Here is a 25854-nt window from a genome sequence, read left to right as displayed (position 1 = left end):
AGCCAGCTGGAAATGGCTCTGTCTGACATGGGGGCAGCTTCTATTATCTTCTCCCAGAAGCAACCTCTGTAGGCCCCTGCTACCAAAACCTTTCCATGCAAACCCAATATAGGAGCTTAGAACTGAAAAGAGCGCTCCAGGTGTGGCCTCACCAGTGCTGATGAGAGGGCAAAGATCATGATGTCCCTCAACTTGTATTCAATACTTTGTGTAATGCAGCTGAGGATCTTTGCTACAAGATAGTTTCTTTCAAGAGAGCTTGTACCAGGAGTGTTTCATAAATTCAGGGTTGAATCTGTGGTGCGTATACATGTACATGTCAATAGTTTAAACATGGAAGTATTTCCTTTGCATGGTAAGAGTCTAGGTTATGTGACATCCAACTCTGCCAATGTTAAGTTTAAATATTTAGTGTTATATAGGTGAAGATGGTTCTGTTGTGAATATCTGAATTATCTTAGAAATGGTTTTGGCTTAGTTGGAGGAGCCAACTTTTAAATGACTTTATAAATTTTTGGAGGGGTTACATGGTGTCGTGTATATAAATGTTCCTGTTAATTCTTTCTGTCCTGTCATTCAGAAACATATTTTTGTTATTTCTGCACAGAACTTCTTGTCTGTTGTTGTTTTGTATGTTTTATTTTATATTATATTGTTTTATTTTTTATTTTATTTTTAGTAGTTAACTTTCTATGCAACAACTAGTTATGTTTATGATATATAAAATAAATGAAATTTATTTATATTTTAAAGCAAATTCCTGCTCCTAGAGCAAAGGCTGAGAGAAGGATTTTAACTTTGTCACACACAACTTGCAGTGAATACTGTAGACACCTCCTTTCATCCTAATGTGCTGTATCTGGTTAGGTGATAATTGCGTAGTAGTTTCTTTGTATGCACCATCTCTAAATGGAGACCAGAGAAAGAGTGAATTATCTCTGTTGATATAAGATGTGTCACATTTCAGACACGTTTCAGATACCAAGAGGGAAAATATACAATGGATTGTTTTTCAAAGTGCAGAACTACTGGATTTTAGAGGTTTGAGTTGGGAGCAACATGCAGGTAGTTTTCTGCAGAGTAGAGAACTTTGATCCAGGAGCCTGAGAATCTTGGGAGGGTGTGCAGAGAGATGGGAAGGGAAAGAAGAGAAAAACACTGATTCTTGTAGATATCATAGAACTTGGATAAGGATATGATTGTAGCATACTCTTGTTATAGAAGATGCACTGTGTCCCTCCTAAACAAGGAAGGGAAGGGAATTTCATCAGTGTTTTTTTAGTGTATTTTCTTGTACTGTGTGGTAAGTGTGCAGTTCATCCTGGTGTTCTAGATTCATGTAATTTTCACTTTGAAAGAAAATTTCTGTTTTGTTTGAAGTGCTTAAATACAGTAATTTAAAAAGTAGCAGATATGACTGGCTGCTTCTTTGATTAAGAAGCAACCCTGACATTTCAAGTGTGAATAAACCGTTTAGATTTGACTTCTTTGCAAACATGTTCATAATGAAAATAAAATTAACAGGAACCAGAGCATGAATCTGCCCATATGTTAAACTCTTTCAAGTACTGTCGCTTAGCTTATTTTATATATTGTATCACTTGAACTACACTTATTTCTCCTGCTTTCTCAAAGCAGTTGAGGTAGTTTTGTCATTATCTTGTTTTACGAAAAATGGAGAATCATTTGGGAACATACTAGGTTCTGATATTTGAATTGATTTTAAGTATCTTAATCATGGTTGCAGAGTTCTGTGTGGGTTTTTGTTTGGTTGGTTTGGTTTTGTTTTGTTTTGTTTTTCATAGACTAGAAAAGGGAATTCTGTTTGGTTGACATTATCATAATACAGGAAACTGTTAAGTATTTCACTTGGAGAATTAGAACAAAGACAAAATAAGTATTTGGTCTGGGGTTAGTGTTGCTTACTTTGGAATAACACAATGCAACACAGCAAATCACTATTGACTCTCTTAAGCTGAAAATAGATCTTGCAGTAGCTCAGCACTTTTTTCTGCATTGCAGAAGAAACTTGAGTCACACTCCACAGTGTGGTACCTGTCAATTGATCTCAGATATGAAAATGTAAACATAATAGCCATATTGCCGTATATGCTGTGAGCAGTAACACTTCAGCAAACTTGTTTAAAACACACACCTAATCATGTGGCGTCTGACAGGCAAGTTCTGTTTTGCTGTCAAAGAACTCCTCAAATAATGATTGATAGTTTTTGCATACTTCATTGAACCTTAGTAGAACGGGCTGTAGTGTTTATCCCTCTCTATGCTAAATAAGGGTACTGTTGAGAGCAGTTGGAGCATCATTTTTGTGCACCATGTTCTTCTGTGTACAGCACAGTGCATCTGATGCAGACAAACTGTTTTAATTCTTAAAGTGCAGTAGAATCTGGAACCGAAGTGTCAGTAACTTCTTTTAGTTTTATTTTGAGTGCATTCTATCCTTAAACAATTTTGTTGGCTGCTGCAGCCCAACAGTATTTTTCACTTTCTATGTATGAACTTCTTAAACCTAAATGAAACTATCTATAAGAAACAAAAACATTCCAGATTTTCTGATTAAATCTCCACTCTTTTGATGCCTAGAAAATTGCAGTGGCTAAGCATTAGAGTGGCTAGTTAACCTGAATATAGGTTCATGTATTATTCAGTATTTACTGATATATTTGTTTGTCCACCAAGATATTAGATGAGTTAAGAGATAAATGAGCTATGGAAAGAACGTCATTAGCATTCTTTATGTTGGATAAGAAATCTAGGCAGTCTGCTTAAGTGCTTCTGCTTTTTTTTTTTTTTTTTTTAATTGAAGTCTAGGTTATCTGAGCACAAATACTGGATTACTGGTGTACTTGAGAATTAGAGTCACTGTGCCACAACATAAGTATAATATTACCTTTTAGAATACACCTCATCTGGAAATTGGTGCCTTTTAAGACTGAGTGTGTGGGGAGTCTATCTCAGAGAAATTCTGGTAACCGTACAATAATCTTATTTACCGCTAAAAGTAGTTTGATGCATTTTTTTGAAGTTATAAAGGTATGTCAAGAAATTTATGAGGCAAACAATTCACCTGTGCATCTTTTCTTCAAGAAATTGTGCATTATGTAGACTTCTCAAGGCTGAAAATCCAGTTTGGTCAACCTTTCCTCCCACATCGAATGTTTTTGGCCCCTTACTATCTTGGTGACCCTCGTCTAGACTTAATTTTGTGATTTATTTTTATTACTGGGGGTCCAAAACTGGACAGAGTATTCCAGATGGGGTGTCAAGTGCGGAACTGTGGCACTTGCAGGCTACACCTTTCATAATACAGTCAAGTCTGCCATTGGTCTTCTTTGCTGCAAAGATATATCTATTTTTTAACTTCCCATTTTCTTTACAGAGTGCTGGTTGTATCTAAATACCTAGTAGTTTTTAACATCACAGCACTTAATACATTTTACAACGAGGTTGTTTAGGGAGATCAGAAAGACTTCAATGTGTATGTGTTTCAGTGAAGCAAGTTAATGTCATGCATAATTACAGCTACGAGCACAAATAAAGCATATGTGAATCTTTTTATCTATAATTTTTTTAATCTATGATTTACATTAGAATAGTACCTTTTAAATTGTATAGAAACAAAGTAACACATATTTCACTGTCAATCCATTAAACAGTTCAGTCCTTTCAAAGCATCTTGAGAGACAAATGCTCTACTGCAGTAAATGCTCTCAAGCCAGGGACAATTTTTCTACTATAGCAAATGCTGTCAAGCCAGGAACAGTCTTAAGTAGTCTTAAAAAGAGAGAAGGATGCTGTCCATTGATAAATGGCTTAAAAACCTACATGCCACCTGATAAGTAAGAAGTCCTGAGCCACCAGTTTGCTGTTGGTTTAGGACCTGAAATTATTCAAAATACCAATTTTAAAAAATTCTTCTGTTTTGAGTTCCAAACTTTTGGGTTCCAGAGGTTCTTATGAATTATTTGGTCAGCTCTTTACACCAAAGACTTCTTTTTTTTTTTTTTCCCCATGAGATGGTTAAAAAAAATGCTTTTCATTTATGGTGATTCGGAGGATATGTTTACATGATAGAGCACAGAGATCAGGAAGCTATGCCAGTTTTCAGGGCTAATCGAAGCTCCAGGTCTGAGTTAACTGCTCTGGTACGAAAGAGGAGTCCACATACTCTGTCCAGAGCATTCCAGATAATTTGTGTCTGATTGTGATTGGTAAAGAAGATTGCACTGAAGTAATTTCAATTCACAGAACTTTTGCTCATTCTGTACCTAATCCAATATAATTTTTACCTTTTTTTTCCAGTGCTTTTTCTTCTTTTTAGTTAGTGTGTCTGAGCAGAACACATTTCTATGCTTTGGAATGCTTTTAATTTCAAGTATTAGGTTGGTGCAAAAGTAATTGTGGTTTTGAACCGTAAATTTTAAATCGTTATGACTGGTTAAAACACATCTTTATTAATTAAAGTAGGAACTATTACGGTCAACACATTTTTCCACTGAGAAATGAGTTTTATTCCTGTAGTGTAAAAATCCATGATTTGGAATTCGATTAACTCTTTGAAAGCATTTCCTGCATCCTGCGGCTTGTGGAATTGTTTTCTCTGAAAAATGTTGTCAAGATGCTTGAAGAAGTGGCAGTTGGTTGGTGAGAGTTCAGGTGAATATGGCAGATGAGGGAAAACTTTGTAGCCCAATTTGTTCAACTTTTAAAGCACTGGTTGTGTGACATGTGCTTGGGCATTGTTGTGGAGAAGAATTTGGCCCTTTCTGTTGACCAGTGCCGGCTGCTGGCATTGCAGCTTTCAGTCCATCTCCTTGGTTTGCTGAGCAGATTCTCAGATGGAATGGTTTTGCTGGGATTCAGAAAGCTGTAGTGGATGAGAACAGCAGCAGACCACCGAACAGTGACCATGACCTTTTCTTGGTGCCCGTTTGGCTTTGGGAAGTGCTTTGGAGGTTCTTCCCGGTCCAACCACTGAGCTGGTCATCACCAGTTGTCATATAAAATCCACTTTTCATCGTTTGAGAAATTGTTTGTTGTTGTTGTGTAGAGTAAGAGGAGACAACACTTCAGAGCAACAATTTTTTTTATTTTTGGTCAACTCCTGAGACAGCCACCTCTTGAGCTTTTTCACCTTTCCAATTCACTTCAAATGCCGAACGACTGTGGAACAGTGAATGTTCAGTTCTTTGGCAACCTCTCATGTAGTTGTAAGAGGATCATCTTCAATGATAATTCTCCATTGGTCATTGTCAGCTTCTGATACCCGGCCACTACACTCCTCTTCTTCAGGGCTCTTGTCTCCTTTATGAAACTTTTTGCACTGCACTGCACTGTGTGTTCATCAACAGATCCTGGGCCAAAGGCATTGTTGGTGTTACAAGTTATCTCCCCTGCTTTAGGGCCCATTTTGAACTTGAGTAAGAAAATCACTCTAATTCAATTTTTGTCTAACATCATTCCGGTAGTTGAAAATAAATATAAAATAAACAGTGAGTAATAAGTCAGTAGCAAAAAAACATAAAGCGAGAAAGGCACATTAAAATGATGTACAACATAACCACATTTATTTAAGAATATATTCCAATACCAGACAGCAAATTTCAACAATGTAAAAACTGCAGTTCCTTTTTGCACTAACATAATAATGCATAACTTTTACCTTCTTTTTTTTTTTTTTTTTTTTGTTCAGATGCTCTTTCAGCAGAAACACAAGCAAGGGTAAGGGTAATCTAGAATAGAAGGGTAAGTTAGGAGGAAGATATAAGGAGAAGCAAGGTTTATTTGGCAAGACAGCTGTCAGGTGCAGAATGACAATATATAGGCTGGAATGATGAAGTTACATCTGGGCACAACTAACTATGTGTCCTTGTCCACTTGATATTCCCTGTGTGTTGACATCTTAAGTCTGTTTAGTTGCGTTGTAGTTCAGAGTTATCTTGCATTCGAGGTGTTTTCCTCTCCATTTTGCGGTGAGTTGGCACCATACCAAGCAGATTTCCTGGTACAGCTGTGATGTAAATTGTTGCAGCTATTATCGCTGGGTAATTGGGAACTGCTGTAAAGGGAATATTCTGAGAGGCACCAACCAAATCTCCAAATTTCAGGCAAGCATTTATATATGCTCAACTACTAGCCAATTAGTCTGTTAAAATCTAAGAATCAAGCATTAATCGAATACATTAACTAAGCTCTAGGCTTACAGTACTATAAATCTGATGGTTATTGTTGACTCTGATGGCCATGGTCTTTGATGGTTCCTAGTCTCTGAGATCAAGATGACCAGGCTTATGAGCTCTTTGAAACAGAAAACTAGAATGAAACTGGGCATTTTTTATCTTTCCCCAGGCTCCACTGGTTGTCACTGGCATTTGAACATTTCTATGTGGGCCAACATAAATTCCATGGGCTGGGATAAGAGTGTACTTGATCTCCCAGAAATCATTCTATGCATAATTATAGTTACAATACCTGTAATTATTTTTCATTTGTTTGTCAAAACTTGTTTCTGACTAAACACAACAAAATACCCATCCCAACAACGACGTTCCCGTGTTGTGTTGTCACAACAAAAACTCTTCAGAAGTTTTGTTTTGTCCTTTCGTTATGAATGTAGTCCTGTTGCTGGTGTGTACTGATGTGTAGGGCTGATGTGTAATATTGATATATTGTCCACCAAGACTAAATACAATTTTGAAGTTTTTGCAGGTAAAATTAGTAGGTAGGTCACAGTGAGAGAGTCATAAAGTAGTCATTAGGCCTAACCATCCATGTTCTGTCTATGATCTGCTGGAGATACAAAATGTAATTATGACAATTGTTGACTAGTACTGTTCTTAGGTACTTAATAATATGATTGTCAAGACATTGTTTTTTGATGTTATGAGCTTTCTCTGAAGGAGTTACCAAGAGTTGCCACTTACATTGGTCCCTTTCAGTGTATCTCTCTTTACTTCCCCTTCTTGTTCTGCTATTGTAGGTTTTGTACTGGAAATGATATGTGAATCCAGAGAATCAACTTCTATACTTCATTTTGTGCCATTCAGTTAACTATTATTCCTTCCATAAATCCATTAAAAGCTGGACAAAACAATGAAATTCACGTTGCTAACTAGAATATTTAGCAACTAGTCCTTTTATCAGTAGAGTCCAGCTGCCTACAGTGGTACACCTAAGAACCTTGGTAGAGGACAAACAATCAAATAGTGTTCAATAAGAAACTGATGTTCTGACATGAAAATACATTAGTATCTAAAAATTACCTACAGTATATATTTTTTTTCTGTGAATAGCATGTATAAACTGCCTTCTGCTTTACTGCTAACACACATCAATTATTTCTTCAAATTCGTAACATCACTTGTTTGAAGGCAATTGTTCATAAAATTTTTGTTTACACAGAAGTTGAAAATGAATTCTTATCTAAAACTCTAGTGTATTACTGAAACTTGTTTCCATTTATACTATTGTTCAGGAACCAAGCATTCTGCATTACTTGTTGAAACTTTATGTTCTGAGTAGTTTTCCTTTATTGTGAAACAAATTATGTTGCCCGAAATTCTTGATGAGTGTATTGGTGATACACCATTATAAGTAGATAAAAATCTTAAGATTAGCCTTTTACTCTGACCATTAAAAACCTGCTATTACTGCATGTTATTATGAGATCTAGTTCACTTTACCTTCTGTGATGTTTTATTTAGCCTTCTAGAGGAGAAAAAAGAAATTTCCTGCTGCACTTGAAAGTAAATTACAGGCTTTCATTTTCTGCATTGAATTAAAGCTTGCTACATTATTTGATCTAGACAATAAAGCATATGAGCTGAACTAAACTTTGCAAACACTGGTAGCTTAAAATAAGTAAATTAGTTCGGGATGAAGTAGTCTAGGAGCAAAATAAGCAGTAATCATAAATCTGACACATTTGGTAAGTAATGGATCAAGTTAGACTCTTTTACCATTCAGTCTTGATATTTCACATCTAGAAGACAGAAGGATTCCAACTCAGAATCTGAGTGTATTAAAATATCTTTAGGGAACTTAGCAGACAACATGAAATTACACAGAATATACAGGAAAGGGGTAATTTTCAGCGTAGTAGCTTTGCCTGTGTTCTTCCCATTAGACTAAAGAATTACTAATCTTGTCACATTCAGCAGCTGGTCTTGGGCAGTATCTTTTTCCCACTTGGAGGGGTTAATTAGCCTTCTTTCAGAGTGTGGCCTGTTTAGCTTACATTCACATACAAAGCAAAACCATTAACAGATGGGGGTGTCCAACCGCTTAATTAGCCAGAGTAAAAAGAATCTTTGTCAAACATTTATCTGTTGCTAGTCATACACCTGACAGTCCCATTAGGCAAGGATGATGTCTTTTCTGTTGTAATATGCATGTTCCTTTACTTACATGCAGTATCAGTGAAAGAGACTTCGTTTAGATTATAAAAATATATTAATGTAACTGCTCAGTATTGATACAATGTAAAAGAAATACACTGACTGCTTCACTAACATGATGCTAGGAAAACTTCCAGTGAACAGGAAGATGAAAAAGCTTGACTATTAAACATATTGTAAGGCATCTACAAGGAAAAATCTATACTGTGTATTGAGCTATAGTGAAGAACTGCACTTAGGATAGAGACTTAGGCAGAACAATGGAAGCAACCTAAACACTTTTGAATAAATTCATATTAAGTCAGTTAACCTGTCTATCAGATTATTAATAAAAGTGTATTACAGTTCCGAGTTAAAGAAGCACATCAGATTGTATACTTAAATATAGGGTGTCACCAAATTGATAGTGTGGAGATAAAATGCACTCAGTCACCAAAAAACTTTAATGAAAAATGTACGTGCATTTTACAAGTTGCATGGCTCCCCCATCCTGTGGATGGGATGACGTAGTCTGAATTTTGGTAGGTCAGTGTAGCAGTACCAGCTGTACTGTGGATAGTCCCAGCCTGTGCTGTGGGGTCCTCTGGGGTCTCTCCATTTCTTTCTGGGTGTTCTCTCACCTAACTCTGGTTTATCTGTCATGTGTCCTGATGTGTCTCGGGACATGGTGACTTCCTGGACTGGGCAGAGAATATCTGACTCCTGGCTATTCCTGTTCAGCATCCCTCAGTTCCTAACAGCAGACTGCTGGCTGGCACTGGCACTTGCAGTCTGCTCATCCCAGAGCTTCTCCACAGTTTCTCTGACTGACAGCTGGTTTACAGCCAAAATGAAGCTGCTCCCTTTCCCTAAAGGGCTGATGCAAATGTCAGCCAGGCACAATCCATGACAACTGCCACAAGGAAGTGAACACATTATGTTCCTCACTTCAGTGAGAGTACCTGGCTCTGGTTTCTTGAGCATCTTGAACTGCAGCTGTAGTGATCCCGTGCTGCCTGAGATGTAACAGCAATTAGCAGATAAATGGCAATACAGAACGGTCTTTCACCAGTCAAAACTCTGTTTGACTGTAGTGGCATTCCTGGTCCCTTCCAGTGATTGACATGTTTGTAAACTGTTACCACAAAAACAACATATAGCCAAGTAAAGCTAAGGGCTGGTATCAAATAATGTCTTTCAATTCTATTCAACTGTTCACTTTTGTTTCCCATTAGAGCTGCAGTATCTTAAATGATTGTTCAACCTGGTGGCTTAAACTGACCCATTTAATTGTGCTCAGAAACTGACTCGAAGTACTTTTACCGCAGGGAGGTGATTTAGGAAGCTGCTCAGCATTTAGCTTTTGATTTCCACTATTCTGCCAGCTTCTCGGTGTTTTTGCCTGGGTTACGTGTGACAGCGAGTGCAGGCTTGCTCAGACAACCTGGCTCTATTTTTTTACTTCACTTTTGAAGAAATTTTCCAAGTCAAAGGTAACAGGTTGAGGACTAAGTACAAATGATTAATACCTTAAGGTGAAGGTACATCCCTAAATGAGTAGACATGTCCATAGGATTATTCTGATGCTTTTGAAAAATTTTAAATTCTGAATTGGAAGAACTTGTTTTGACCAAACAGCATCATGTGTATGCTACACATTTTTTTTTTCCTTCTTTTTATTTTTCAGTACTTATGCATAAAACATTTCCCCAATGACCTTTATTTCTGATTGTGGAAAACAGCGACTACAAAAATAAATTGTTTTCTAAATAATTTCAATATATAGGAAGTGGCCTTTGTTAAATAACAGTTGGCTTTGATTTCTAATTAGGAGGAATACTTATTTATTAAAAATTGTGACTTCATTAAGTGAAAGATCATTTACAAGTCAGTTAAATGTAGTTTGAAGTTCATATGTTTCCTTAAAAGCCAGTTTCATTACGTTTCTTCCTTACTGGATGTTGATCTTTTTATGACTTAGGTTCTTTTTTGTTAGCAGTGATATTTTGCTCTTCAAGGAATGAGTAAGACATGATTTGCTCAAATTTGGAAAATGCTTACAGTGATTAAGTATAAAACTGAAATACTCCACTCACTAGTATTCCATTAGGAATGTTGCCATTGTCTATTGCATTTGTTACATTTCGGAAACCCTAGAAAGTACTTGGTATCCCATTGTACTATGATGTGACTCTTTTCAAAAAGTATAATCATCACTGCTATGGTTGTAATTTATACATACATGTTTATGCGTATGTATATAAAATATAAGTCCCCTTTTTTGCCTTTGCAAAAAATAGTTTTCTAAATCTCTGACTCAGTTTATTTATGCTCACAGATTACATAGTGCATGATTTTGGTCTAGTGCACTTAAGGATGTCTTATGTGGCACAATATTGCATTAATTTATCTGCAGGAACTTTAAGATGGTTGCATATTGAAAAGTAAAAAAAAAAAGTTTCTGGATATTATTATTGGAAATTAAATGTTCTCATTAATATTGAAATTAAGGGAAAAACTGTTTGCTGTCTGTTAGGATGGATTGATATTGGAACTGTAGCACGATTTTAGCGTTAAGTAAGTATTCTGGATTTTGTACAGCATTTTCTGTAGGCAAAAATATTATGAAATTTACTAATTTACAGCAAACATAGAATCATAGAATAGTTGGGATTGTAAGGGATCTTTAGAGTTCATCTAGTCCAACTTCCCTGCAATAAGCAGTGACATCTTCCACTAGATCAGGTTGCTCAGACGCTGTCCATCCTGGTTTTGAATGTCTCCAGGGATGCGGCATCGACCACCTCTATGGGCAACCTGGGCCAGTATTTTACCACCATCATCGTAAAAGATTTATTTCTCGTGTCCAGCCTGAATCTCCCCTATTTTAGTTTAAAACCATTACCCCTTGTCCTTTCACAACAGGCCCTGCTAGAAAGTCTTTCCTCATATTTAAGTGTTGAAAAGCTGCAATAAGGTCTCTGTGGAGCCTTCTCTTCTACAGGCTCTCTCAGCCTGTCCTCACAGCAGAGCTGTTCCAGCCCTTGGATCAATTCTGTGGCTCCTCTGGCCCCTCTCCAACAGGTCCATGTCTGTCCTGTGCTGAGGGCTCCAGAGCTGGACACAGGACTCCAGGTGGGGTCTGATCAGAGTAGAGGGGCAGAATCACCTCTCCTGACCTGCTGGCTACACTTTTTTCATATGCAGTCCAGGATACAACTGGCCTTCGAGGCTGCAAGCGCACATTGCCAGGTCCTGTCTGTCTTTTCATCCACCAGCACCCCCAAGTCCTTCTCGGCATGGCTGCCCTCAACCCCTTCATCCCCCAGCTTGAACTGGTACCAGAGTTTGCCCTGGCCCAGGTGCAGGACATTGCATTTTTGCCTTGTTGAACCTCACAAGGTTCATGTGGGCCCACTTCTCAACCTTGTCCAGTCCAACAAAGTGATTCAGAGATAGCTGGAGGGAGTGACTGCAGAACCCCAGCTTTAAATCAGATTAAACTGCTGTGGATCCTAGTCTTGAAAGGAAGGTCTGTTGTTGCAGCTGGTTCAGTTTTCAAGCAAGGAGAATGTTGTATATTCTGAGAGGCTCTGAGGTTTTTTTGATACAGTGATGAATTCCTCCTACTCTATGTTGTTATGCCCGTGAATAGACAAATTTTTTGTTTGTCTCAAAAAATATTGTAAGGGTTTTTCTGAGGAGAGGTTGTTATTTCCTCAGAGGAGTGTGTGAAAGTGGAATTAAACTCTAGTTTCTTCTCTGTCAGCCATATGGGTTTGTAGAGTTAAAGTGAAAAATCACTCGATAGTTCATTCAGTATGTACAGATTTTTTTTTTTTCACATAAACCTCTTTTATTATGCATGTTAATGCTATTCATTTTTAGTGATGTAAGTCCTCAGGTTGCCAAAGCATTCTGTAGCCAATATACATTAAGGGCAGTAGAATTCTTAGGTCCCAGAACATTTGATTTACAGACTAGTAATTTGTATTTGCTGTAGTTCTTCACAGAAGCATACAACCTTCTGTTTTGAAGGTACCAGGTGAACCTTCCTTATCTGGTTATTATTTTCGCATGTTAATCATCCATTCCTTAAACTTTTTTTTTTTTTTTAATTCCTGATTTTGAATTAATTTTGCTTTTGGTTGGTCACCCAGTCAATTGTATTGTTATTTCTGCTGTGCAAAACTGAGGAATTTTGTAGTTCCCAGTCTATGTTTCCTGTGAAGGTAAGGTATAAGTCATCCTTGGTTGTCTTTCTGATTAAGTTTTCTTTGTAAGGCATTTTGCTTAATTCTCAAACCATTTCTGTATTCTGTGCACATTTCCATTGTTCCCTTTAAATGTTAGCGCTCCGATCCAAGGCACTTTTCCACTGCGTGTGTATTTCTGTATGGTTTTGGTGCCAAAACATTTATTCTTCTCAGATTTTAAGTACAGAGGTTGCTTTAATACTTTCTACTGAAAAAGGTTATTAGAGTTCCTTTGTCACTGTGACTCATTAAATGCTTTTCAGAGTTTGCTGTCCAGATTACAGGCCTTCATTCTGTGGCCTGTGAGAAGTTTGACTTCGAATTTGAATGTTTAGAGTTTTTGGTGTAATTCAGTAAGCCAGAGAAAAAGGAGTTTTGAATGATGACCAGGTATTTTCAAGCTGAGAGAAGATTTGCTGCTGAATTTTCTGAGTTACTCCTGAAGTGACAAAACTCAAGAGAAGTGATATATATTTCTGAACATGTAAAGAAAATGTATTTTGAATATAGGTAAAATAAAAGTAAAAACCCACTTGTACTAACTCATACGCTAGTAAGGGGAAAAACCTTTTGGCTCGTACCGAGATTAGTATTAGCTAATTTTAAGATCCAAATAGAAATGTGTCAAATTAGTGTACTAATAGAAGTGACAAAGAAAAAGAAAAAGTAATGCACTAACCTTTTTATTTTATTTCTTAATTTTATTCAGAGATCACAATGCAGACATCAGAGACTGGGTCGGATACAAGTTCAACTGTGACTTTACAGACATCTGTGGCTGGCCAGGCAGCAGTGCCCACACAGGTAGTACAGCAAGTACCGGTTCAGCAACAGGTACGTGACCTTAAGTTTTGGGAAGATTAAAAAAAAAAATCAGAAAGGCTAGTTCTTCACAATGTAGTGGAGAACTTGATTTTGTACATGACTGCTAAATGAACTCTTTTGCTCTGCTTTTATCAATTCTATTTTTCTGGAATCAAAATAGCTGGAGAAAGGCAAGCTGTTTTCAGGATCTGTTCCTTAACTACAGCATGTGACAAGCACCAGTAGTACACATACATGTTTCTAACTGAAGGTTATTATGGAATTCATGTAATAGCTTGTAGAAATATAATTTATGTTACTGAATGTTTACAATTTTTCGCTTTAAATAATGAATATATTTTTACATTATTTGCTATATAATTTCTCCTTTCATTTGGACATCCAAGTACAAATGTAAAAATGAAAAGTACTGTTCTTTGCATCTCTCAGCTTGACTCCCTGCAGATCTTTGCACAATGTCATGAAAATATTTTTGATATGACAATAGGTAATTAGTGATGTGCATTTGCCTGGTAAGTAAGAAGACTTTTGTAGCAGCCGGCACTGTGCACATCTCTGTTACATTAGACAGTCACTCACCGATGCAGCACACACAAGCTTTGGAAGGAGTGATGGCTGAATAAAGTAGGGAGGAAGAAGGGAAAAGCATGGGGGTAACAGACTGCATGTGAAAGCCATGGCAGCTGTACAAGACTTTTTCGGAATGCACAAATGAGCTGTCCATGTGACAGGTACTCTGGGTGACACCTGATGCTATTTTTCACCTACAACTGACTTCACAGTTTCAGAATCGATAATATGAGAACTGACCGTAGTTTACTAAATAGCATAATTTGTGCCAGTGGAGAACATTTCCCTCAATTAAATTCTCCAGCATTCATTTAGTTCTAAAATACCAGGTGGTGCATTTTTATATATGTATTCCACAGTCATGTACATTTCGCTAATATTTGTTTCCAGATGTACAGACTCAATTTATAGTGCCTCATAGTTCCATTACTATTATTTCTGCTTGTATCTTCATGTATCTTTTAGGATTCATGCTTGTTTAAAAAAAAAAAAAAAAAAAAAAGATTCAGAAAAGCATTGAATTTGGACTAGTAAAATTGTATATAAATGTTTTTGTGTGTTTGCTTAGAATTCACCACTTGTGAAACAAGAATTTTTTGAAGTATTTTCTTCTGAGTTCAGACTGTTAAATAATTCTCTCTCTTTTTACTTGAATGTTGATTAGGATAGAGGCTTCTGAATACCGTGTTAGTTTTTAATTGAAGCTTCCATGATACCTGAACATAGCTAACCTTTGTAGATTTTGGCTCTTTAACTCTTTTATAAGGTTTGTGAAGTGCAAGACTATTCTTCTTTGTGAAATAAGATCTGGATAATTTGTGTGATTTTTATATTATTTCATGGTGACAGATGTTTAATAGATGTAGTTCATGTGATCTCTTCTTTGTTATGCCTTTATTTAATCTTTTCAGCTAAAATATGGTAATTTGTTAGTGCTACACAGTTGCTTATTTTAAGCAAACAGGATATACATACTATGATCTAATATTACATGCTGAATGTAATGAAGTACTTGAGCAGTATGAGCGTTTGAAGATTGTGGAGCAATTAGTGGCATATAGAATACTTTATAGTATTGCAGTTCTAACCATTGGATTGATTGAATTGTAAAGGTAGGATCTCCCATGCATTTCTGCTCTCATTTTGTTGTAAGCAAATGAAGAATGAGCATGGCTTTGGTGTTCATACACTTTGCTTCTGCAAAGTTTCTACCTTTCTGAAAACTTCTAGAATACAATTGGCTCCTTATTTTCCCACATAAATAATACATTAATCTTTGGCATTGACTGTATCTTTTCTGAAGTTATTCCAGTTATCCTCCATCAAGGTAATACTCATCTCAAAACACAGAAGTCCAGGAGTAGTTTGTGGTTTATTTCTTGCTTGATTATACCTTAATGAGAAAAGGAAACTGATTTTTTTTTTTAAATTGTTGCACTGTATATGTAGAACTGTCCCTGATCAACTTTACATACATCTGCTGCTTTTGAGTATTCACTTATATTGAATACTTCATCATTGTTTTGGATTTTTTTTCTCTGTGGATATATTAGATTATGTTTTTCCACTTGACTCTTAACAGTCGCTGTAAGAATTGGCACAATGTTTCAGAAAGGAAAGCTAAGGGATCAATCCAGTCAAGGAAGAGGATTCTCTCAAAAATTTTGCAGGGATTGGAGATGTAACAAGGGTGTTTGGAAATCCAGTACAGACAGTATTGCAGTGATTGAAACATGATATGGATGGAAGATTTGTGTAGAGAGAAGCTACATTATGGAAGTGGATGTGAGGTGAGGAGAAAGGGAAGAGAAAAGATGTAAATGTGGTATGTCAGCAGGAAATGCGATGAAGAATGTAGGTGGGATAGGTAATTTCAACTGTAGGGTTAAAAAAAGGAGAGTATCAAAAGAGAGTATCAAATGTGGAAACAATCACTGTGTTGAAGAAATTTTAGGTGTGCTCTGCCCTGAGGAATTATTTGTCTACAGATAGCATTTGCTTAAAGTTAATTTTACCTTTATGTACATTTGATAGGAAAATCATAGAAAGAGTTTGAATTTCATAAAGTCATACTTTCATTGGCAGAGTGAGTGCTTATTATTTCTGCAGATTTGAAGTTACCAGTGTTGAAATTTGGAAGACAGGTTTTAGGTGCATAGTATATGAGATATCATTTGGGTTTTTTCCTGTGGTTTTTAAGAACATACTTAATACTGTCAGCTTAATACTGTCAGCTGTATCCAAAATAAGTGTTAATATTCACATTTGAATTATAGGTTCTTGTGAGTATACTTTACTAAAACAATAGGGCACTTGACTGTTGTTAAATTCAAAGATGCTGTAACGTAAGTGTCTATATATGCAACAATTTGGTGTAGATGAAATGTCTGTATTATGTTTACAGTAATGTATTAGTACTTGTAGTGAATAACTCTGAGTAAGTGGAAGGATGGACTAAGAGCCTTTTTCATACAGCTGTTTGTACTGAAGCATCCTGTCTTTTGAGCAAACAGCGAAATAGTAACTTTTGATATTTTCAGCTAAAACAATTCCCTAATTTGCATATAACTAGTATAAATATTGAGCTCATGAAAGTCTGCTGTGATACTCGAGAAATAGGAAAAAAAAAATAACCTTTGGTGGAAACTTCAGCTTCCCATCTGGTAAAAGCGGCACTGTGGCAGCTGGTTTCATGCAGCTGTCACTGTTGAGATGGGATAGAGGGGAATGGTAAGGGAACAAACATGTCCACATGTAAGCAAAAAGCAACAAAAGTAAAGCTGAAAAGGTTGGAGTTTAATCAAATTCAGTTTTAATAGCCTGAGGAATTTTCTTAGTCTTTTGCTTCCCTCGATACAGGAATTTTTCACTGATGTAGCATCGTTTTTTCAACAGGCGGTTTTTATCACAGTGCAGTAAGCTTCTGAGGATCCAAAATTAACTTCATTTTGCAGTTTATACCAGGCAGTGTGGAAGGATTGGAGAAATAAAACTGCAAATATAATCTATTTTATGAAAGTATATCCATGCATCAGAAGTTGAACAAAGCATTTCTGCATATTTACCATACATCACGGCCATTGCATTCACAAAGCATTGTATCATTAACTGGAGATACAGACTTCTGCTGATCAAAATTGCTCTTAATGCAAAATCATGTTTAGCATATGAAAAGCATAATCATGAACTGACATTAGCCTTTATATGAATATGAATGTGCTTAGAATATTACAGCATGTGCTATTTATATGTTGGTTGCCGAAAGTAATCCAGACTAATGAACATACAAAAATTATTTTTATCTCTGAGAACAGAAAACTATGCACATTCAAGTTGTTTGCTTAGGCACTGTGGATAATTACATGTTCTTTTTTAAATGGCATTTAAAAATCCTTACATATTTTGTCCTATTGTTCTACTCTTTGCTTAGTAGTACTTTAAGCATAAGCAGTTTTTATTGGAAATCAAAATTGTCTCTTAAATTTTGTTTTTATTCTTCAATGTAATTTCTCTATTTCAGTGTGCTTTTATGGACTTCTGTTGACAAACTCATAGATACAATGTAACTTAGTCCCTCATTTGTTCCTTTGAGGTAGTGTAACTAAAGATATAATTTGTTTTCCTTTCTTTCCCCCTTGAACTAGTAGTTATAATTACATATGTATTTTGAAATAAGTTTTCATTAGCCTCTTGTTGTCCTGGAACATTTCAGTTGCTTACTTCTTAGTCCAGTTACTTATTTCAGGCTAGAATCACTGATGCAAAAGGAGTGAAAGATCTTCTGTCTGACCCTACTTAACTTATTATTTCCTATAGAAGTCAGTTAATTTTCTGCTTTATAGCCAGACAATAGTAACAGTTACCATGACTAGCTCACCAGTCCACCCTGATGGACCATGACATTTCTGAACTTGCCTGTTGTCACTTTTTAATAAATATTTAATTGTGTTCTCTGTTTTCCACTGAACTATTTGATTCTTGGAGTATTTTTAAATACAAGAATGCCATTTAGGTTTAGATCTCTATTGAATATTCTTTCTGTGATCTCTAATTTCTGTTCTGCCACAGAAACTGAAGAACATAGCTGATACAATTCCTTTAACAGCTTAAGAAAAAGTACAATAAAAAGATAAATAGAAAAGAGGAATTTTTTGTTCCACAAAAGCTATGTTTGGTGGTCTTTTGGTTTCTCATAAACAACCTATTCACAAATAATTTTGTGCTTTTAGAAAGTAGATATATGCATTTCATTTCTTCCTGTTGTTGAAGATTAAAAAGATAATCCAGAAGCACTAGCTTTAATTCTCTTCACTTTTTCCCAAAGTGAAGTAAAATAGGGAATAAAATTAGTATTTGAGATATATAACAAAGATTTTCAGCAGGATTTTTGTTAACAAGTCCATCTTAAAGGCTACTCACTTATTTTATCATTCTTTGACACGAGAAATACCTCTAAGTTTCTCTACTTTAAGGTTGCTATGTACATTGCAATATGATGTAGTGACTAAAGCAGTCTTGGTCCCATAATCAATTTAACCATAGCAGTACTGAGTGTCTGAGAAGCTGAAGCAAAATAACTTTTTAAATAAACTGTCTTTTTTATTACTGTATTAGGGAAAAATAAACCTAATACAGTGACCCTTTTGTATTGAACTTCATTGTAAAAGTTTAAAGGAAAAACATTTTGATCTACAGAAGTAGAAAAGATGTTTTAATAGCAGTATAGTGTACCCATTCTTAAATGTTTATTTAAAAAATAAGTTTCTTCGTTTACTGAAACAGTAATGACTTACCTATTAGTACTACATAGTAGGCTACCAAGGAGTTTTTATAAAATTTGTTGAAAATTTGAAATTAATCCATGAAAAATTGAATTTTACCAATTTTTGATATTTTGTTTTATGGTTAATTAATTTTTGTTGTTGTTCCAAGTCAGAATATAAATGCATTTTGGAATTTTTTGGTTTCTGGTCAAATAGACACTGAGCTTTGATATACTATGTACCACTTTGTTACTGCAGTATCCTCTCAGTTCTATGGTAAAGGTGTTGCACTGTGCTCATCTGTTGTTATTGAAATGATAGCCGCTTGTATGGAAGAATAATGGGAGAATATAATACCTTGTATAGAGTGGGAATGTGACCTGCATTTACTGATAGGAATTTTTTAATGTTGTGTTTGTACATACTGTAGAGTTCCATTTTATCAGTATGCAGGTTACAGGAACAAAAATCACATTTCCTTTATTAATATAAAAATGGTGTGGGGTTTTATATAGGCATTAAGACATATCTAGTGTGTGTGAAAGGAACAAAGTGCATGTTGTGAGAGGCTGGACAAGAACATGGAATTCATACTGACAGTGGTATCATTTCCACAATATTTCCCCAGCTATGCTACTAGATCAGAAAAATGGAGCATATCCATCACATGGCAGGTGACAGATGACTGGTTTTAAGAACAAAGCCTGCTTTCAAAATGTTTTCTCACTGTATATCAGTTTGGTGTCCTGTAATATACTTATCAACAATGATTCCCCTTCTCCTGTTGGTTAAAGGTCATAGAACTTGGGTCACTCAAGAAGAATAAATACTTCTAGAGTCAAACTTAAAAACCTATCATAATATGTTGAATATGTGCTTTACTGTGAAGCATATATGCATTTTAGCCAATAATTGCGTGAGTACATCATTTTGTCACAGATTGGCAAATGTGAATATTGAGAGACACTAATTAATTGCAAGCTTGCAGACATAACTTTATTACAGTGGATTTGGGTCAAGCTCATTCCATCAAATTATGATTTTAATTAGTTTAAGTTATGAAGTCAAAGGTGATAGAAATAGAAGTAGTTTAATTCTTTGAAAGGAAGTTTGCTCAGTACAGCTCTTTATGGTTTTAATTCAAAAAAATGTTCTAAAGCCTAGTAACATGCATAATTTGGATCAGAGTGTTTTGTGTTGAGAACTGAATCTTTAAGTTAAATATCTAAACATTATTAGGAGAGGAAATGTACACAGCTATACCTTACCTTATTAATTGGAAAACTTCTTTGATTTTTTTTTGAAGTTGAGAAATAGTATTTGAGGTGTATTTGTCAATTTATATAATGATTCATGTAGGAAATCAGCAAACCTTGGATTTTAATAGATAATTTAACCATCATGTTGTGTCTTATTGCTGTTAATAGGCAGAAACATTTGATTTTCTAACATGGTAGTATAGCTGCACTCAAAACCTTGAGTATTTTGTGCTTTTCAGAATTCATGTTTTCATGTCAACCTAAGGTAAGGTTTCTGTGAAAATGTAGGTTTTCTTTTTACAGTCTCAGACAGTGGTATGAAAGACTGGCAAAACTGTGCTTATTTACAGATCTTTTAAAAATAAAGCAGAGCTGAATGTATTAGGGTATTCTCTAAGAGCTCTTGGAGATGATCCATCAAATACAGGAAACCCAGATTCACCTGGGATTATGTTGTTTGCAGTACTTAGGACCAACTGGATCAGACTGAATTTGCCTCATAATAAAATATCTGAGAAGAATACGTTACTTAAAAGTAATTTATATTAAATCTATTTACTAAATATGTACACTTTCTTTATCCAGTCCCTTGGGTAAAATTGTGCCAGTCTGTGAAGTCTCGAAGTCCTTTTGCATCTTTTAGATTCTGGATAACTCTTGAACCAAAATATGGCTTTTCTAAGTGATTACAGGCGTAAAATATGGAATTCTGAATCCTTAATGTGGTAGAAGACAAAAAATTAAAACTGGAGAGGAACTTTGCATACTAAGGAGCTTCCCTACATAGTATGTGACTCGTGGGAATTGATTTGTGTTGATGTGATTTTACAAAACAGGCACTCCATCTCAGCAATATCTGTGAATAAAATCCATGCCTTACTGCCCGTTGCTTAGCTCATTGACGTAAAACCCGGTTCTGTCAGAGTTTCTCATAGCAGATGAAATTCTGGAACAGGAATGCTCTGATGGCTTTGATGTGTAATTCTACATTGGGTCAAACCATTACTGGGAAAAAAGCTAGTATCGCTGTAGTTTAACGCCAGTTAAATGAAAGCTAAACCATCTTAATGTGAACCTTTATTTCTAAACTTACTACAACACACTTGATCTGTGATTTTAAGGTTTGTACTTTTCAGGGCTGAAATGGAATAAGAAAAGGCGTACCTGTGGCCAAACACTACTTTCTTCCATAGTAAATGTAATTCTTCAGCTTGGTGCAAAGCATAGTTACACTTCATTTCATCTTTATTACCCTTTCCCTTTATTTCTGTCTTTGGCACTGAAGGTATGCATGCTCCATGAGCATGCATCTTCAATGTTAGGGCTCCGTTTAACAGACCAACAGCACAAATATTGTGTAAGAATAGTAACTATCTTTGCTGTTGTTATGACATACCTTTAGTAATCATGAGAACAAAGATATCCCATGTTGTTTAGAAGCCATTAGGTGCACTGAAGCATGGGTCCTTCTTTACAATATCCCGAATTTCTGGTGTTCTTGTTTTCAGGTTCAGCAAGTGCAGACTGTGCAACAGGTACAGCATGTCTACCCAGCCCAGGTTCAGTATGTGGAGGGAAGTGACACAGTCTACACAAATGGAGCTATGTAAGTTGGCAAATGATTGAAATTTGAATGTTTGTTAAAATGTGAAGTCAAATATATATTTTCACTTAGAAATGAAAACTATTCAATTGGAGTTCTGTTTTTTTTAGAATTTTTTTTCTTTTTATGAGAAGCTGAACTCATGCTATTTTTATTAAGGCACAATTTTGTGTGAATAAAATTTTTGTGATTGTTTTAGTTGAATTTACATGAAATTACATATACAGTGTAATGTTGTTTGAAAAAGTGCTTTTCAGTTTATGTGTAGGTTCTGTGAATAGGACATACTGTGTAACTTCTGTCCTCAGGATAGAAGGCAGGGCTTCTGTCTTCCTGGCTGCAGTCCTAGTGGCAAATGCATAGAAAGGTGCAACAGCAGTCATTATTTAAAGAAAGTAGTAATGTAATTTCATGCCTGTGTTTAGTGAAATAAGTATTTTTTTCCAAAGGAATGAGGAGAGGCAGAAGAGAGTAACATTGTCTCCTTCTGCTGCTTCTTTAGAGTCTTTTCTACATATTATTGTGTATTTCATGCTTCCTTGAGCATGCTTTTCCATCTTCAAGTTCCTTTCTCCAATACACAAGCTGAAAAACTTAGAATAACCTAGGTTTGATGGGACCCCTGGAAGTTACCTCGTCTAATCCCTGGTTTGGAGAAGCATCAAACATCAAAGTAGGATCATGTTGCTTGGGAAGGAGCTTCTCTGCCTGTTTTTTCATTCACCTACCTTTTGCCATTTTTTCTGTGTTACTGGCTTTGGCAAGAAATAGGATTTTGAAAACTTCTCCATTGTCTGAAGGTACTTATTTGTTGATGGTAGTCTGAAAGTGAACCAGAAGAGCAGTATTATTTAGATCAGAGACTTCTGATGTTAGAACTGGCAGCATTCTTTGGTTATCACTACTAGCATATTGTGCTTAATTCTTTTTTTCACATACTGTCTTCTCTGTTTTCTTCTCACTTGTAAATCCTAAACAATTGGTCTTAAATATGCATTAGATTTTCCTGTTGTACTGGTTTTGGCTGGGATACAGTTAATTTTCTTCATAGTACATGTTCTGGTGCTATGTTTTGGAATTGTGCTGCAAACAGTGCTGTTGACACAGGGATGTTTAGTTACTGCTGAGCAGAGTTTACACAGGGCCAAGGCCTTTTCTGCTTCTCAGACTGCCCCGCTACTGAGTAGGCTGGAGTTGCACAAGAAATTTGGAGGGGACACAGCCAGGACAGCTGACCCCAACTGACGAAAAATATCCCAGACCATATGACATTGTGCTCATCAATGAAAGCAGGGGGAAGAAGAAGGAAGGGGTGAAATTTGGAGACATGGTGATTGTCTTCCCAAGTTACTGTTATGCATGATGAAGCCCTGCTGTGTTCATATGCACAGCTTTTGCTTTACTTACTAAACTGTCTTTATATCAATGCATGAGTTTTCTCACTTTTACCTTCTGATTCTTCCCCTGTCCCATCATGGGAACAAAGCAAGTGGCTGTGAGGGACTTCATTGCTGACTGAAGTTAAACCATGACAGTCCTTTTTGGCACCCAGCATGGGACTATAGTCCCTGGCTGTGGTGTAAAGCTTATTTTTTTGCGTTGTCCTCTCCAGACTGACCCAGGTACAATGGCATGAGCTATCTTCCAGGAGACTAATGTGCCAGGCCATCTCACCCACCCAATCCAGTAAACCCAGTTGTGCCTTTCCTCCTCCTGGCCAAAAGGCAGGGCCCGTTTATTCTTGGTCAGAGTATTCATTACTTGATTTTTGTAACTGCAAAAAAAGCCAAACCTGGTCTTTAACGTGTACAGCAAAAAAAAAAAGGAGTATGGCAAATATTAGGGCTGTGTTTCCACCCCTGCAGCAGTCAATTCCAGGTGCACTAGATACCCCTACAGGTGAAAGCAAACCATGACCTGCACTCTGCTGTCAAAGGGATCAGGAAGAACATATTATGGATATCAGTTATAGCAGACCGCTTGGCTGTCTTTGACTCCAGTTCATACTGGAGCTCTAGCATGTGCTGTACAGCAGTGTGCAGCAACAGTATGACATCTTTGCAACCATGAGAGTCCACTGTTAGCCTCCAAAATAAATGATTCTTAAATAGGCTATTATTCAAGTTTCTCTTTTCATTTATCACGTGTAAATTCTTATGTGAGCTGTTGGCACATGCACTTTTGGCAGTGTATGAGTCGTCTAATAGATGGCTGCGTAGAGTCCTTCGAAAAAACAGAACCAGATGTTACTGACTGCTTAGTACAAACCTTTACATTTCCATGATTTTATTCTGTTTCTGTATCTGAATCCCTCTGTCAGTTTCTGCAAAATCAGTCAATGGCATATAAAAGACTTCCTTAACACAACCACAAAGCTCTCCTTAGGAAGTAAGCCCAATCCAGATGGTCTTTCCCTCCTATAGAAGAAAAATTAAACCTATGTTGTTGTGAAAAACAGCACTGTGAACAGCCAGTTTGTTATTCAATACTTTTAGGAACATTAACCTTTCTAAAGATTTTTATTTCATTCATGGAGAACAGGACCAGTCTGGTTCTGCTCAGAATTTTAAAAGATTTTATATTGTGAAACACCTTTTCACACATGCACTTATACTCCAGATTAAGAATGGAAGAATGTAGTATTTGTAAATTAGAGTTATTGAATATATGTATGACATGTTATAATGCCATTTATTTGATAGGTGAAGAAGAATGGGATGCTGATGGCTAGCTTCCTTCGGAGATTAAAGATTTGTTTCTCTGTTTGCTGATTTTATGATTACCTAGGATCTGTGTTTTTTAAAAATATTTGTTTCTCCTCTTCGTGTTTTGCCACTGGCTTAGCTTGGTCAGAGCTGCATCAATGTGGGAGTGACATTTCAGAGTATTTGGAATTGAATAAAAAGCTTATCATATCCCTAAACGAAGCTGGCATAGACTGTGTCAAGTTCTGCTGTGACAGAAAACACAGAGATGAGCCTCTCTTGTTCTGAAATATTTATGCAAGTGTTCAGATTGCAGGGCTTTTTTATTCTTCATACTGTAATCTGTGAAAGATGAGCCTTGTGGATCCTGACAGATTCACAGGAGTGTATTATGGCCAGTTTGACCACTTACTCCCACTCCAGAAATTGTTTCAGAAAATCACCTGTTTCAGAAAATAGGACTAGGTTTGTAAAGCATGCAACTTATTAGAGTGATTGATCACTGGTTTGTCTTTTGGGTTGTCTTCCTCTGGTTATATGTTTTATTTATTTTACGACCATGCTAAATCAAAATCTTAATTCTAACTCAAAATGAGATATAGGATGATTTCATAGTCTATCAAGTAGCAGTACTGCTCTAGCAATGGAATAAGAAATTTGCAACCCATAGTTAGGGTAGAGACATTAAATCTGTGTACAGGCATCTGGAATAGATGTTACAGCATGTCTGATGAAAGAATTATTCTTTGTTTCAAAATAAAGCTCTTGCAAACTAGCATAGATGTTAGTCCATATATGATAGCAACAAAAGATGCAGCTAGAATATATAGGAGGAAAGAGTTACCTGATTCTTTTGATTCTAAAGAAAAGAAGCAAGTAAGTGCTTCCCACGCATTTTATATCATTATTTGTCTATGCTTAAATGTTATTTGGTTTTATTATAATTGAAGGCATAATGATTATACAATGGGTGTAACCTACAACTTGTCACATACATTGTATAATATGAGAATATTTGAATTATATTATCTACAATTTGTCTGCTTAATAACAATTTTGCTTGTCAAGCATATCACTCTATTGTGAAACAAAAATGCTTTGTTGTTGTGATGACATGTACAGACTTACCTGGCAGCTTAGAATAGATAAAGAATGTCATGGCTGCACCTGTATTAAGAAGCCATGTGTGTCCACTATACTGGACATGACCTTTCTTCTTACCATTTGCCTGATAATTCTGGTTTGGCAAAGAGGATTTTAATTGCTGGGATTGTCCAAGAATTGCTGCTGTGTCCAAACCTAATTCTTCACCAGTTTGTTGTACTGCAAAAGGTGTGTTTTACATGGGCAAAACACACCTTCTATGCAAAACTAAGAATTTATTATTACTCTAATTGAAATCTTAACGGTCAAACTGAAGAAATATTATCAATACACTTAAAGTTATTTTCCTCATACTTCCCTTTTTCCCTGGTGTTAT

General features: G+C 36.0%; 1 protein-coding gene across 4 annotated transcripts in view; it reads left to right on the top strand.

Moving 5' to 3' along the window:
• The window catches only part of RFX3 (regulatory factor X3), a 118077-nt gene that overhangs the window by 42353 nt on the left and 49870 nt on the right, over nucleotides 1-25854 (top strand). For all 4 annotated transcript variants that reach the window (XM_065860857.2, XM_071802659.1, XM_071802658.1 and 1 more), the window contains exons 2-3: nucleotides 13359-13483; nucleotides 21575-21672. In XM_065860857.2, coding sequence (XP_065716929.1) covers nucleotides 13367-13483; nucleotides 21575-21672 — 215 coding nt within the window. In that variant the 5' untranslated portion in view covers nucleotides 13359-13366. The remainder of the gene's footprint in view (nucleotides 1-13358; nucleotides 13484-21574; nucleotides 21673-25854) is intronic.

This window comes from Patagioenas fasciata, chromosome Z, assembly GCF_037038585.1.
Source record: "Patagioenas fasciata isolate bPatFas1 chromosome Z, bPatFas1.hap1, whole genome shotgun sequence".
Lineage (NCBI taxonomy): Eukaryota > Metazoa > Chordata > Aves > Columbiformes > Columbidae > Patagioenas > Patagioenas fasciata.
Note: the sequence above shows the minus strand (reverse complement) of the source record. Positions and strands in the feature narration are given on the sequence as shown.